Here is a 14,756-nt window from a genome sequence, read left to right on the forward strand (position 1 = left end):
CTAAACGTAAACATCATGCTTTCTGCAAATTTTCTTTAGTTAAAAATTAAGGCTGAGGTTGACTAAAGTAAATGACTACATTTTCATGGTCTCTTATTTCCTTGATGCTAAGGGTTACCAACTGATTTACAACTTCCTGTGTTGTTTTTTAAATCTATATTTGTCAGCATATTTTTAATGTCAGATTACTTAAAATAGACATCTTGGCTCTAAGAGGTCAGAAATAATAATATTAGGTTGACTTCTCTGAAGATTTCATAGCACTTTACAAACATTCTAATTTAGCACCAAAAACTTTTTATTTCTAACTGAATATGGTCTTAAGAAATTTCGCCCCCACCTTTCAATTGCAGACTTCGGGACTGAAGTGCAGTTCAATCAGTATGCTTTGAAGTTAAGTAAATTACATGATAGCTTTATCCAAATAGTTTCAGCCTCCTCCTATTCAGGTAGTTTCAACTGTTAACATAACAGGAAGTGCATGAAAAAAAGAAAGACTCGAACCAAGGACCTAGCATTCTTCCATTGTAGTTTCTTTCTGTTCTAACCATTATAATTTATTATCTCATATGACTTCTGCAAATTATAGGTGCTTATTCAAAAAGAGTATAATATGAGAGCCTTGAAATAGCTTCATCTTCTTGTAAGCTATCATAATGTGTAATGAAAATGCAATCTCCATAAAATAAAATTTTAAAATATTAAAAACCTCAATTTTAAATAGAACACTCTAGAAGAAACCAAACAAAAATCTATGCTTAGAATTGTTTGAAATATTTTATACTGAGTTCAAGGGTATGCCTTTTAGAGTGTAACCTAGTAAGCTAAACAAATATACTCTGAGTGGCTTCTAAAAAATATTTTGAAAAGCATTAGATTTTTTAAACTATTTATAATTGAACCATACTTTTCCATCTCTCACCCTGAGGAAGTTGCAAGGTAAGGTCAATCTAAGAATCAAAAGTACAATGCTGAATTTAGTAGTTGAGCTCCAGTATTTCATTTTCACAAGAGAGACGTGTTGAAAGTTTGCCCTGTAAGCCCTGACTCTTTACTTTTGACAAAATTTGTTAAAGGCAATCTTTTAAAAATGAATGCAATCAGGGCAACCACAGGCCATATTTGAAGCTGAAAAACAAAAGATAAAGAGAGTGATAAATTGGGTGGGGAAAGGGGAGAGGCAGATTCTCTAATTGGAAAGTTAGGTGTAAACACTCTCCTTTTCTAAATAGGTGTCTTGCCCTACTCCTGATCATGCTACATATCTACCTCATTATGTCATTCTATCTAGGCCTCAAAAGAGAAATTGTTTGGGACCAAGGAACTCTTCAAATAACATGGTATTGAATATATGTTTGATATTTTAAAGACTGTCACTATATGGAAACACAGTGATGGCATGTCCTCATTAACAAATTCTTCCCAGTTAATTGGGCTGCTTGGGCAATGTTAACAATTACATATAAAAATAGCATGGACCAGCATCCTCAATATGGCTACTCTAGTCTGTCTTTCAATGATGGCATTAGAAAGATGATCCTTTCAATAATAACAGTAATTATAAGTAATAATAATAATACACCTTGAGGTTTAATAATGCTTTCCCTTTGAAGAACTCCCAGTATTTTCATCCACATTATCTAGTTTGTGCTTGAAACAATTCGATGAAGTAGCCAGGTAGCAATTATCATTATCCTCCTTTTACAGATAAATAAACTGAGGCCTAGGGTTGTTCTTAGCATCCCACAGTTAGGAATAGAGCCAAGTCTAAAGCCTATAATTCCGTGATCTATCTTCCAGATTATTGCATCTTTAGAAAATATCTGGGTATCTGAAGCACTGCTCTATCCCTCAGGAAATGTTTACACCACGGCCAGATCAAAACATCTTTTCCTTTTAAATTGCATTTACACTACAAGAAGATGCTCCTTTTCTGATTCATGAAAGAGGATTTTATTGTCTGAGGTCATTAAAATAGGAATACTCAGATTTCTTTCCAAATTGTCATATTGGCCTTAAGCAGGAGTACACTTAAAAATTCAAAAGATATCTAAAATACTCTGGAATCAGTTACTTTAATTATCTAACTTTTAAAAAATTATTATTTGAAGCCCAAGCGAAACAAGATCAAATCAAGAGATAAATAAAAATGGACACAAGGTGTTAACTGGAGTGTCCTAGCCAGATTGCAAATTGGTTTACCGTGGCCTGCCAACTTAAATTTCTCCCTGCAGCTTCAGCTGGAATGGGTAATCTTCATTTCCTGTCCTAACTTGTTGTACTGTGTTACCGTTCACTGTTTAGGTGATTAGCATGTGTGGATCTGATGGTCTCAAAGCTCTATTAAGTTATAAATGTTCAAACTACCAGTATGCCGTGGATAAAAATAGAACTTGCTATTAGATGTCTATTCATACTCTGCAGAAGCCTGGCAACATTTTGAACCTTTTCAAAATGTAAATACTGCATATTAAGCATAGGAAAGAAAATTAATGTGCTGCATTTGCAAATTTATTTCCAAGTCAAAAATGCAAAGGAGGAGGAGGACTCTTGTTAGTAGAATTGATATTCTACATTTACAGAGTATATTAAGAAGATTGTAATGGCCCTATCACAAAAGAAAAATACTTTAAAAATGGATTAATTAGTTTCTCTGATAATGTTGGCTTTTGAATTTCCTCTTTTCATTTAAAATTTATGGCCTCAGTATGACATTAGTAGAGTTTATTGCATTTTGCAGGTGGCATTCATATGTTGTTGCTTTATGTGCCATATATTGTGGGCAATGGGTTGCAAATTTTTGTTAAAAATTTCCAGAACCACACAAGTACTTCTTAATTAGACTTGCAAATGAGTAATGCCTTTCTTCAAGGGGGGGAAATCGTTAAAACATTACAGGAATTTCTGTGCTTTTTTTCCCTTAGTTAATAGTCAGGAAAGTTTGCAGTAAAGTTTACTTTTTGAAACTTTGACATTTTATAGTAAGTTCTGATTTACATATGAAGTCATCATCTGACAATTCCAAACAAATGTCTTTACAAAGCAAACCAGTATTTTGTCTATGTGCCTGTGTCTCAAAAAAGCTTGAGCAGATTTATCTTGCTTTCTGCTATTCAAAATAGTGGAAAGATGTAATCTTAACTGCATATTTAATATCTTAAAAATTTAATAATAGATTTTAATAATGTAATAATTACCCCCTTAGTCATAGATTCCAGTGGCACAACCACTACACACAAATCACTATACTTTCTCCAAACAAGCATTACTAAAGTAAAACAATACATCAGAGCTCATACTATTGATAATGTTAACACGGAAAGTAGAAAAAAGAAAGCATGAAGTGATCAAATGTTCAGATAAAATCTTTATACCACTTCTCAGACACAGTAAGATCTAGAAACAGAGTCTAATTTCTATAAGCATGGTTTTAGATCCAAACTGACCCTGTACTTAGTTCCAAGAGAGTTCAAAATTCTTAGTATTTATTCCCATGGCAGATGTCCATTTCATCTTGAATATGCAAATTTTTAAAAGATTTCTTATGATTTTATTTGGCTTGTAAATAACAACCTTGATTTTTTAAGATACATAATGTTTGGCAATGAAATTTTATACTTACGAGTATTAAATTATGCCAAAAAGCCATTTACTTGATATTCTTCAAATACTATAGCACAATTCAACTTAAAGCACAATTCAACTTTAAATACCATAGCACAAGTCAGGTAAAGATGTAAACCATCTTAAATAACACTAATGCAATGTGCACGTAATGAACAATATAACTAACTTAATTTTCATGTAACAGATAACATCTGGGGGAAATGTATATTGGCAAGTTATGCAAAACTAATTTTCTAGCAACCACATCTGTAGATGTTATTTATTGTATGTTCACTTAACAGTCCATTATTCTGTTTAGAAATCTATTCTCTTCTTTATTAGAGCTTTTAATGTACTCACCTTAGTTCAAATGGTCTGCTCATTATCAGAAAAAATATAAATGGCATTCACATGGAACAACGTGATTGTTTTTATTATATCCATTTGTGTTCAAGCATTCAAAAATGGCAAGAGAAACACATTTATTGCTTTACATTCAAAGTAATATTTAGGGGGTATTTGAAAGTCAAGCAAAACCAATCATTTGGCCAAATGGATGTATGTGTATAATCAGAAACTCCTGATTTTTAATCTCAGCATTAGGCCTCAGGCAACTCACTTAAAGGCCTTCCCTTTGTTTCCTGATCTGAAGATTATGGGTGCTATTCTCATATAGAAAAAGGGAGGTTGCTAAATCAGGGTACCAAATAGGAGTGTTTTTTTAATAAACATTCTTGATCCTTTTCTGTTTTTATTTTTCCAGATTTAAGAGGTAACATATTAGACTTTTGAGGAAAAAAAAAATGAGACAATTACAATTCTGCAGGAATGTATAAAAATAGTTATAAAACTAGCTTTATTTAATTTGCTTCAACTATTCATAGACTTGAGGAAATTATAACGTTCTTTCAGAAAATCTAACTTAATAAAGCTGACCATGTCTCTCTGTTTTTAAATAGATTTTATTACAGAACCAGCGATGTTGTAAAACATGAGGTTTTGTTAAAAAAAATACAAAGGCCTAATTGTATTTTTTAAAGAAACTATTGCATCAGACGGTTTCATTTAAACATATTTTTCTGGCTCTGGGCTCTCACCACAATTATTGATTCTAATTTTCCTTAAACTTGCTTTTTAAAAAGACTACCATTTTTAATGTGAAAAAAATCACTGTGATGCTTCTGGGCATTATGTTTATTTCAAACCATATATTTGACAATGTACTTTATTATTATTAATGAAAAGACTTTATATTTACCCTCTTCTGAAATTGGGACATTTCTTTCCCTTGCAGTATCTCACTAACACAGCTAAGCGTAATTCTTCATAAAAAAGAAAAACAGAGCTAGGGTTTGGTTCACTAATAGTATGCAAAACACCCTGAAGAAATTCTCACCCCCTAGTTTCTGTGCACCAATTAAATCAAATTAATAGTTATGTGGGCTACACTCATAAAAATGAGGGCAAAGAAAAGCTCAACTCTCAGTCAGAACTTCAGGTTCTTGGGAGTTTCACTCCACCAAAGAAATGATGATGTGGAAGCTGGGAAGTTCCAAGTTTCCAAGTGTGTGCCCAGTACACACACACACACACACACACACACACACACACACACGGTGCCAAAGACCAGGAAACTGGGTAGTTGGTGAGTCATTCAGATGAGCCTTATAAAGAAATCCAGAGCACAGGGATGTGAGAGAAAGAAATGAGAGAATTGGACACAAATGCCTGCTTACATTTAAGTGTATAATCTGATGGGGAAATGGGTACAAGTAGAAAAGGGCCGATGGTAGAATCTGCTACTACCAGGCTGGAGAGGCAACCTATTGAGAACTTCCACAGGGTGTGAGGGCAAGTGAGCAGGAAGGCCTAGCCTGTGTATGGCCAAGCTCAGCAACAAGACAAATATGGTGACAGTAGACCAGAGAAAATTCTACTGCCTTAAAAACAACACTTTTACCTTGCAGATTATCTCAGTGCCTGCAGTAAATTCAGTAAACTCCATTCAATTCCTTTCTCCCTTCTTTTTGCCATCTCACTCATCCCCACCACCCCCACTCCTGTTCCTCAGTGTATATTAAAGTCTATACCACTAAGTAAATACCTCATCATCTTCCCTTGTCTCTGATTCCCATGTGCAGCTTATTTATTTTACCTATAATGTTTCAGAGGCCACTAAAATATGTTTAGCTGTCTCCTTTTCCTAGCTTGGTAAGATAAAGAGCAATAGAAGGTAAAGGAAGGATGAAAAACAAGAGTGCTGAAAAAAGGTACAAATCATTTTGTGGGAAGATGAAATTCTTGTATGCCCCATTTACGAAAAATGCAATGGCTCGTGGAAGTGCATAAGAGAAAAGAACCGTTCTGATATGTTTTCTAAATATTCTATTTTGATTAACATTTAGTTGACTTAAGATAAACAATCTGGAATGATGTCACCTAACAGAATAAAAATTAAGTGCTTGATAATAGCAGTAATTTCCAAATATGGCAACTTAATGACGTATTACAGTTTACTGAAAACCACAAAGGACAAGAAGTCAGCACACCAGAGTTTAACTCCCAGCCCTGTCAAGAAGTAATTATTTGACCTTAGGCCAATCATTTAACCTCTTGGTTTCCAAATCTTTTTGCCTATAAAGTTAGGACACGTTGGGGCTTCTATATATTTACACTAAGCAGCAACTTTGTATAAAATCAAGTTAAAATTAATAATATTAATTCAATGCAAAACACATAAGCATTTGTAAGACCAAAAATAAAACTTAGCTGCCAGTACATTCCAAAACCTATCTAAATCAAAAACATTAATATTTAAATGCTGACATGTAACATACAAATTCATTTGAAATATCGTGGAGACATTAAAAATGAATTCATGATTATTTCATTGGTTTTTCTTTTCAGGCTTCACAGGATGATAATTATTTGGCGAATTTATGCATTTTCAAATTTTTGTCTTCAAACTTACATTTGAAGCTCTAATCTTGGGGCCTGACTTTGTCAGCATACTGTGGGTGACTTCATCTCTGGGCCACAATAACAGGCTCCTATAAAGTAAAACAATTTATCAATCTACAATGAGGCATGTAGTAGGCGTGAAAACGAGAACCCTCAAGTGGGCATGTCTCTACAGATCAACTGGGATGGGAATTCAAATTATAACCAAAATATTGCTTATTAAACATGGAATTAGAACAACACCTAATTAAATGAATCAAATGTTTAATGTTATGAATACCCTCATCTCCCCTTTCCCTCCCCTGAGACAGAGTGAGATGGGCACTGCCAAAGTTGGCTTCCTTGACTCTCCTTTCCCTTCATTTCCAGTGTTAACCAACCATCAGCCTCCTTCTGAGCGGCACGCTGCTGCTAAAGAATTCTTCAATGCTCATAGTGAAGTCTTGCCTTGCCCTCTGGGTGTTTGGCAAATCTCCTCCCTGGTCTACCGGCTTCATATATTAACCTTTGCAGCCCTTATCGTCTTCATCACCAAGTTCTTGATGGCCACTTCAGCAGCTACATTCTGCCGAGTCATAGCAGTCCCCATCAGGATGTCATTAAGTGTATTAAACACCTAATCCTCTGCCAGAACTAGAGAAGATACACATAGCATCTAAAACTTGGTTCTCCACCTACAGAGGGCTTATAGTCAGGAGAAAGGGGATACTGAAGCACAAAACAGTTAAGATCGAGGAGATACTACATGAAATCATAAACCACAGAGTATAGAAAGGGAATGAGACAGTGAGCAAACAAAGTGTTAATTTTGAGAAATGGAGCTCAAAAAGCACTAGAGAACCAAGAGGGCAATGGCATCAAAAATTCAAAGGAGGTGGCACTTGAAATATAACAGACTTGGAACTATGGTACATATGTAACGGAACTGACCGAAACTGTGGTTGCTCACCAAAGGCTGTGTCATAATTCAACTTTTTTCTTCCCATCAGCAAGTAATAGAGGTTGTCAAGTCTGCATGTAGCCCTTTCCCAAATCCTCTGGAAGAAGGAATCTCATCTGATATTTATTCAACATTCATAGAGCCCCCCACAACATTGGATACAGAAATGAAGGTATGTTTCTTTTTGTCTTTTCATTCACCCTACCTCATCATTATATTCTCTTGGGGTGGGAGGAAACGAACTAAAGGTTTTCTTCATTTTCTTTGCCTCTGATTTTTCCCAACCAAATACAAATATTTCTCGAAGTGTCAATTCAAAGATGAGTCCGCTGATGGTAGTTCAGCAATTTTAATCCTTTGCACCCCACCCTTCCTAATCTCCACCTTCACTTTCCCCTAGGCACCACGTTGATACCATGACTTGATCTGTCATAATCTTTATGAATAGGAATATAAATGCAGAGTAACATCAAATCAAAATCTCCCTCCAGATTGACATTGTTTCTGCTAGAAAAGTATCCAATAGAAATTTGAGGTTCAAGTGAGAACACATGGACACAGGGAGGGGAACAACGCACATGTGGGCCAGTTGGAGGGTGGGCAAGGAAGGGAAGGGAGAACATCAGGACAAATAGCTAATGCATGCGGGCCTTAAAACCTAGATGACAGGTTGATAGGTGCAGCAAACCACCATGGTACTCGTATACTTATGTAACAAACCTACACATTTTGCACTTGTATCCTGGAACTTAAAGTAAAATAAAATAAATTTAAAACAAGAAGTTTTACATTCCATATAAATCAATGAATGCTCTAGAAATCACCTGAGTGTTGTTTACCTTCAATATTCTAGGGGTTGGATCAAGAACAAAGTCCTGAGGAGTCTCAGCCAGAAACTGACACCTCAAACATGGATCCTTTAGTTGGATTCACCATTGAAGATGTAAAATCAGTGCTGGATCAAGTCACAGATGACATTTTAATCAGCATTCAGGTACTCAGTATTGATAGTATGCTCACTTACTTTATTACTGGTTAATTAGCCAACCTTAACTTTAATGTCTATAAACACTTCCCACACGGCCACCACGAGTGATGCTTATGATGAAGTTCAATTTAACAGCTTCACATAATTCTCAGTTGCGTCATCAGAGATTCAGTAAGATCACAAAATAGATTTTCCAACAGCATCTAGTGTGGTGCATGTTATCAGTTAACAAAATCAACGACAAAATCCGGAAAATAACATGGTACAGGCTTTATATCTTGTCAAACTGTAAATGTTGCTCATGCAAAAGGAATTGGAGTGCATTTCTAAATGGTAAACACTGAAGATCAAACCTTAATCCTTAGCTAAGTGTTCTCCCCAAATTTCTAAAGACTTTCAGATCTTTGAACTGCCTCTCAGACAGTTTGTTCCTTTTCACCTATCATTAATGGCTAGGCAGTTTACACCAATAACTACACGAACATAGTGATGGCAGCAGCCATATGAATAGCAGCTGCCAATGATTTATTAACTGGCTTAGGTTTATGCTTAGTTCTTTCTCATTTCTGTTCAAAAAACAAACAGCCATTTCTACCCCAACTCAAAGACTTACAGGAATTCACATAATTTTTCAGGCCAAATGATTAAATAAGTAAAATGCATATTCTGAGTACACTTGCAATTTCTTTAGAAATGACTATAAATCAGGAGGGCAACCTAGTGCATATTTAAAATATTAATGCACCTCCGGAGAAGATTTAGTTGTCATCTGAACATGAGACCATATATTAAAAGCCCACTGTATTAACAACTAATTTAAAAAGAGCACAAGATTAGCTTGGCATAAACATACCTTGTTACTTGTTTAATCATCAAATGTTATTGCACTATTTACACGAACATTTAATGATTTGGTGCCAACAGGCTCAGCCAAAGTCCTCAGCTTAATAAGGGGTGTTTAGTGTTTACCAGAAATAGTGGAAGAACACGTTTTACACAAAGCTTTATTGTTAACAACCCCATGAATGTAATAACTGGTTATTGTGTAGAAGGGCAGAGTGCAGTTGAATTAAGCTGAGTTCAGAACATATCTCCTTTTTAGATTTGATAACATTTCATCTAAATATAGTTTATGTATAATCATGGCTCTGGGCTCCTTTGCAATCCTGCAGCTCTGAAATTATTGCCGAGGAACTACTAGACAGTAACTGAATTGTTTGCAGGCCCAAAAAATCGAAAACGTCTTTACCAAAGCTGTCTTCCATGCAGTGAACAGTATGTTTTTAACTATTCATTGAAATTATTTTAAATATTACAGTCTACAGCATTTATACCCCTACTCTGTATGATAGCTGTGTGTCTGTATGTTATCTTCCCATTGGCCTGAAGCCATCCTGGAGGTTCAATAGCTTGCTCACCTAAATGTAATTAAGCACGGAGAGGACATGGACCAGAGGACAGGGATGCAGATCCGCTAGGTGCCACAATCATTTCCATAGTAAGTGGATTTGTAGATATCAGCCTGGGCCAAATTACTGCCAATTTTTCAATGAAATAGCATGATGATGTGGAATTATACAATGGCTCGAGATGGCAAACCCCTTTATGTATTTTTTCTCAGTAATCCTAGTAAACTCCATGTGAGTGAGGCAGACACTTCCCCTGATAAATTGAAAAATGGGACACAGAAAGACTTAAGTTATTTGTGCAGAGTTCCCAGGGTCGACAACTGATGAAAGACCCTGAATGGGAGCTGTGACCTGGGTTCTAGTTCTAATTCCAGTGCTATCCACAAAAACCACATAACTTCAAATATCACAACCAGACTACTTTGGATGTTAATACTCCCGTGGTGTGGCACTTTTTCCGTGTTTACCCTTGCGTCTTGGTCAGATTCCAAGTTGGGTAATTACTCTCTGCTTACCTAAATTCCTCCTCCTATTTTAGATGTATAAGTTATTTTCCACTTCTAAAACCTGCCTTCCAGTGTTCCTTGTTCTAAGAACTGCCATATCCCTTTTCAAAGGTAGCTATGTGTCAGTGGTCAGTCCTGACCTGCTGTAGGAACATTTAATGAATTACTGCTTGTGAGATGTTTTAAATTTTCCCACAGTTTTTTTTTCTCCTCCTTTGTGTAAAGGTCATACTGTTACTACAATTTTTGCAAAAAAAAAAAACTTGGCAGTAAATAATTCATGTTTTAAGTACAGTTTTTTTCAAAACTCCTTTTCTATGTGGTTTCAGGCATATTTGACCTTCTCTAATACAGAAATTTCTGAAAATGTAGTATGAATCCATAAGTTTTTTATGTTAATTCACTTATTTTCCCATTGACTCATTTTATGGTTTTAGAGATTTATTAAGAATGAAGTTATCTTGGCCCTGAGATGTTAATTAAAATTATACTGAATAGAGCAAACATTTTAAGCCTGTATAGTTTAGGTATTTTAATTTTAAAGATACATTCAAAATGAAATTATTTTGGCCCTGAGTTGTGTAATAAAAATTATACCCAATGGAGCAAACTTAAATATATTTAAAGAACTACATTTCAGAGAAATATGAATGCTAACACTAAATTCTTACATTACATGTTGGCTGTTGGCCCTGTCTAAGCAATAGGGTAAAATAATGTAAAAACTTTGAGGGAAGTTTGCCATCTTGGGATGCTAGATGTTTTTAGGTCAACTTGAATTTTCCAGGTTAGAAAAGCTGAGCGTGAGATCATCTCAAAGAAGTGGTCAGTGAGAGACTACTGAACCTATTTTTTTTTTTTTCCTTAAAAAAAAAAAAGTAGAACCAGACCCAACCACAGTATTTGCAGGATTGTTTGTCTGTTCAGCAAGGTTCTGAAGAATGATAAAGAAAAGTGGCTAATGGCAGCCTGTTCTTGACTAGAAGTAGAGCCTTTAGATCCAAACTCCGCTGGTTGTGACTGAACTAAAGTACTAAGCACTAAAGTCTGGAGATCTGAAACATTATTCACCTTTGTCAGTATGCCACTCTTTTAGGTGCACCTTCATGAACCTTTTCCCAAGGCCTACACTTGTTTTGATAATTTCTGTCTCAGTAAAATACCAGAAAGGCCTCCAAGTGAATGTAAAATCTCTATGCAGTAGTGAAACAGAAACTGGTAGATGATAAGCACATTAATCCTTAGCTGAAAAGAAATGAGATTACTGGTGGGCATAGAGGGACATTAATTGAAAGTGGGAAGAATCAATTGTTTGAGTGGAGCAATTCTTCCCAATCCCTTGAAATTGTGGTAAAATTATTTCAAACCGTTTTAATCCCTATGTGGTCCAATATGTTGTATGCCATAAATTTATTTTAATGAGGCAGGAGTAACAGATTTTTAAGTATTTCATGACATCATAACAATGAAAGATAACATTGGTGAAGCATATCACAAAATTGGAAGTTGGAATTACGAATCCAAAAACTAAAGTGTGATGTTAACATAATCCTATTCCCCTACTTAATTTTTAAGGTAAGAGCTAAAATCCAGGTGGTGAAGTGAGTTACCTAAGGCGACATAGCTGAACTAGTACCTAGATCGTCCCAGTCCGAGACCAGTGCTCCTTTCGACCCTACCTAAAATCATGCGTAGATGATGATTTCTTTAGAGTTAGTACACCCTAAAGAAAAAGTTCCTCTGTGACCTGGAGGACAGTTCCATCCCTCCTTGCCTCCTCCACCCAACCACCAAGAAGGGAAAAAAGAAACCAGAGGCCAGAGCTTGATCCCAAGGTTTACTAAAGCTTGAATCAGAAAAGACTCATACTTATGAGAATTCTGAACCCAGAATTGTTGGCACATATATGATCTTTCCAGAAATATCATATCTTACTGTGAGATGAGATCAAATCTCATCAGATAAGGCAGCATGGACATTTCAAAACTATCTGTTATAGTTACCCTCTTGTAAATAAATATGAAAAATTATATCTGGGCTTAAAACAGTATTTGATTTTTTTAAATGTCTTCTATTTAAATTAAAATAATAAAAGGTTTGCAAAGTACATTTACCCTGAAGCCCTCAAATAATGTTACAGCTATTAGAAATGTAACTTTTTGAGTTTATTAACACAGATGTGTATAAGCTACTCCTTATACAGTGGTAGACATTTTTTAAATCACCTAAACAAGAACAAAAACACCAATTTTGCCACGTCAACCACCACTGGTTTTTCTGTACCTAATTTTATTATCCCTTGTGAAAAAGGGAAGATATTTCCAGGGCTACTAATGTTTAGATAATGTGAAAGTATTTATGGAATTATGCAGGTAGCAATATGAGTCCACAGAAGATCACTGCCAGAGGCAAAATGCTATCACCACCTCGGCAATCACAAAACCTGAGAGTAATTGCTTACTTTTTTTTACCAAAAATATACCACAAAGTGGCATCATTCCAAGAGTTCTAATGTATGATGAATACTCTTAATTATGGGAATTGTTCTAATTGTAAGATTATTTGTGTTGTTTTTTCGCAACAGAAGCTTCCTGGGATCTCATTTAGAATGTATTACACAGAAGACACAGACATCCATTGCAGATGGGTGGAGGGACCCACAGCACTGCAATAACTGAGCCCAAAGCAGTTATTCTGATTCGGTGCTTACTGGTAAAGTCTGTCTGAAAATACAGATAAATTATCCTATCTTCCAACACAAGGCTATGTGAAAAATGGCCGTCCAAATACCACTTCCTGTTCATAGCAGACATGCTATACATTGGAAATGTGCAGAGAAATATGATAAAGTGTTATCACATCACTACAGGCTGAAACACAGCTATGTCTGCAAAACAGGAAGGTGTGTGAGGGATAATGTCTGTCTTTAGGCACTATAGTATGTCAAAACCACAAAGACAATGTGCAGCAAAAGATAGCTCCATCATAACCACGTTTTTTATGATTGTCTTCACAGACCGAGATAAACGAAAAACTGCAAATACAGGAAGAGGCCTTTAACGCACGAATAGAAAAATTGAAAAAGGCCTGAGGACTCGGTACAAGGAGAGTGATGCTAAACTTCACAGAAACAAACAAAACCAGTCAGAATAATAGACTCTCTGGAGCGTCGTATCTCCGTCACTTAGTTGTGAAAGGAAAACCAAGCCCCACTTTTTATTTTCCTAAGTAATTAGGAAAGTATTGGTCCCAATTTTGCTATCTCCCATCCCATAACAGCCTCTGAATTTATTGCACCAAGTGTAATAAGAATATTTTGTATACAAGAGTTTGGAGAATTATATATAAAAATACAATTACTTTTATGATAGTCCTTTGACGTTTTGACTAATAAATGCTATTCATCTTCAAGGAGAATGAAGCCAAACTTTTTAAATAACCAGAAATAAAGAAAAATGATAATAACTTTATCCATTTTGACCCAAATGAACTGCCACATTACTGGAACACTGTGAAAAGATACCAGTACCACACTACTGAGGATAAAATTTGTTAAACAATAGCAATTCAAGTGCATATACGAGGGTTTTTTGTTTTTGTTTTTTTTTTTACTGAAATCATTTGTTTTTCTTATTTAAACGTTTCAGTGTGAAACCAATTTTCTGAAATTATATAATGCAGTTTGAAGCACTTTAATTTATTCTGTACTGTATTTGTTATTTCTAATCTTGTTACTCTCCCAGGAGAATACATGACCTATATAAAAAGAAGCAATGTATAAATGGTTATTAAAGACCAACCTATATATAGATTGTAAAAATCTTAAATACAAATCAAACTCATAGAGTTCCCAAAATTAACCATTATATTGCAGTGGAATGATTTTTTTTTTAATCTCAAGTCTTTAAATACCTTTATTAAAATATAATTTCAAAAGAAAAAATATCAACTTGCCAGCTGATTGTCCCCAGTTGGACAAATTAATTAATTACTACCCAACTCTTTTCCAAAGTTCTTATACGTCAGAGTATGCTGGAATGGAGAGCAGTTTCCTCAAAAATTTTCTAGGTTATACAGTACTTTGATCGGGGTGACACTTGATTGAATATCAGCTTTAACCCTACTTTCTCCATCAGTTCAAAGAAACTGCCCAAAATATATTCACTGGGGGCACAGGCAGATCTGACAGCATTTGGTAATTTTCTAACTACACTGATCAGCGAAGTAAGAGTACCTATTAAGGTAAAACAATGTTTATTGTTCCTGCAGTTCCAAGACTAAAAGGCCTGGAGATGTGTTTCTTCTCTGAGCTGTCCTTCCTAAATGAAAACGTTGATGGCTGCAGA

General features: G+C 35.3%; 1 protein-coding gene and 1 long non-coding RNA gene across 3 annotated transcripts in view; both read left to right on the forward strand.

Annotated features, from left to right (window-relative positions):
* Nucleotides 1-13,880, forward strand: part of CABCOCO1 (ciliary associated calcium binding coiled-coil 1) — a 104,358-nt gene extending 90,478 nt beyond the window's left edge. For both annotated transcript variants that reach the window (XM_009214862.3, XM_009214863.4), the window contains exons 6-8: nt 7,557-7,679; nt 8,361-8,501; nt 13,427-13,880. In XM_009214862.3, coding sequence (XP_009213126.2) covers nt 7,557-7,679; nt 8,361-8,501; nt 13,427-13,501 — 339 coding nt within the window. In that variant the 3' untranslated portion in view covers nt 13,502-13,880. The remainder of the gene's footprint in view (nt 1-7,556; nt 7,680-8,360; nt 8,502-13,426) is intronic.
* Nucleotides 8,508-11,288, forward strand: LOC116269438. Its single transcript, XR_004176956.1, has 2 exons — nt 8,508-9,770; nt 9,885-11,288. It is a non-coding gene; the product is annotated as an uncharacterized LOC116269438 (long non-coding RNA).
* Nucleotides 13,881-14,756: the final 876 nt, after the last annotated feature.

Source organism: Papio anubis, chromosome 11 (genome assembly GCF_008728515.1).
Source record: "Papio anubis isolate 15944 chromosome 11, Panubis1.0, whole genome shotgun sequence".
Lineage (NCBI taxonomy): Eukaryota > Metazoa > Chordata > Mammalia > Primates > Cercopithecidae > Papio > Papio anubis.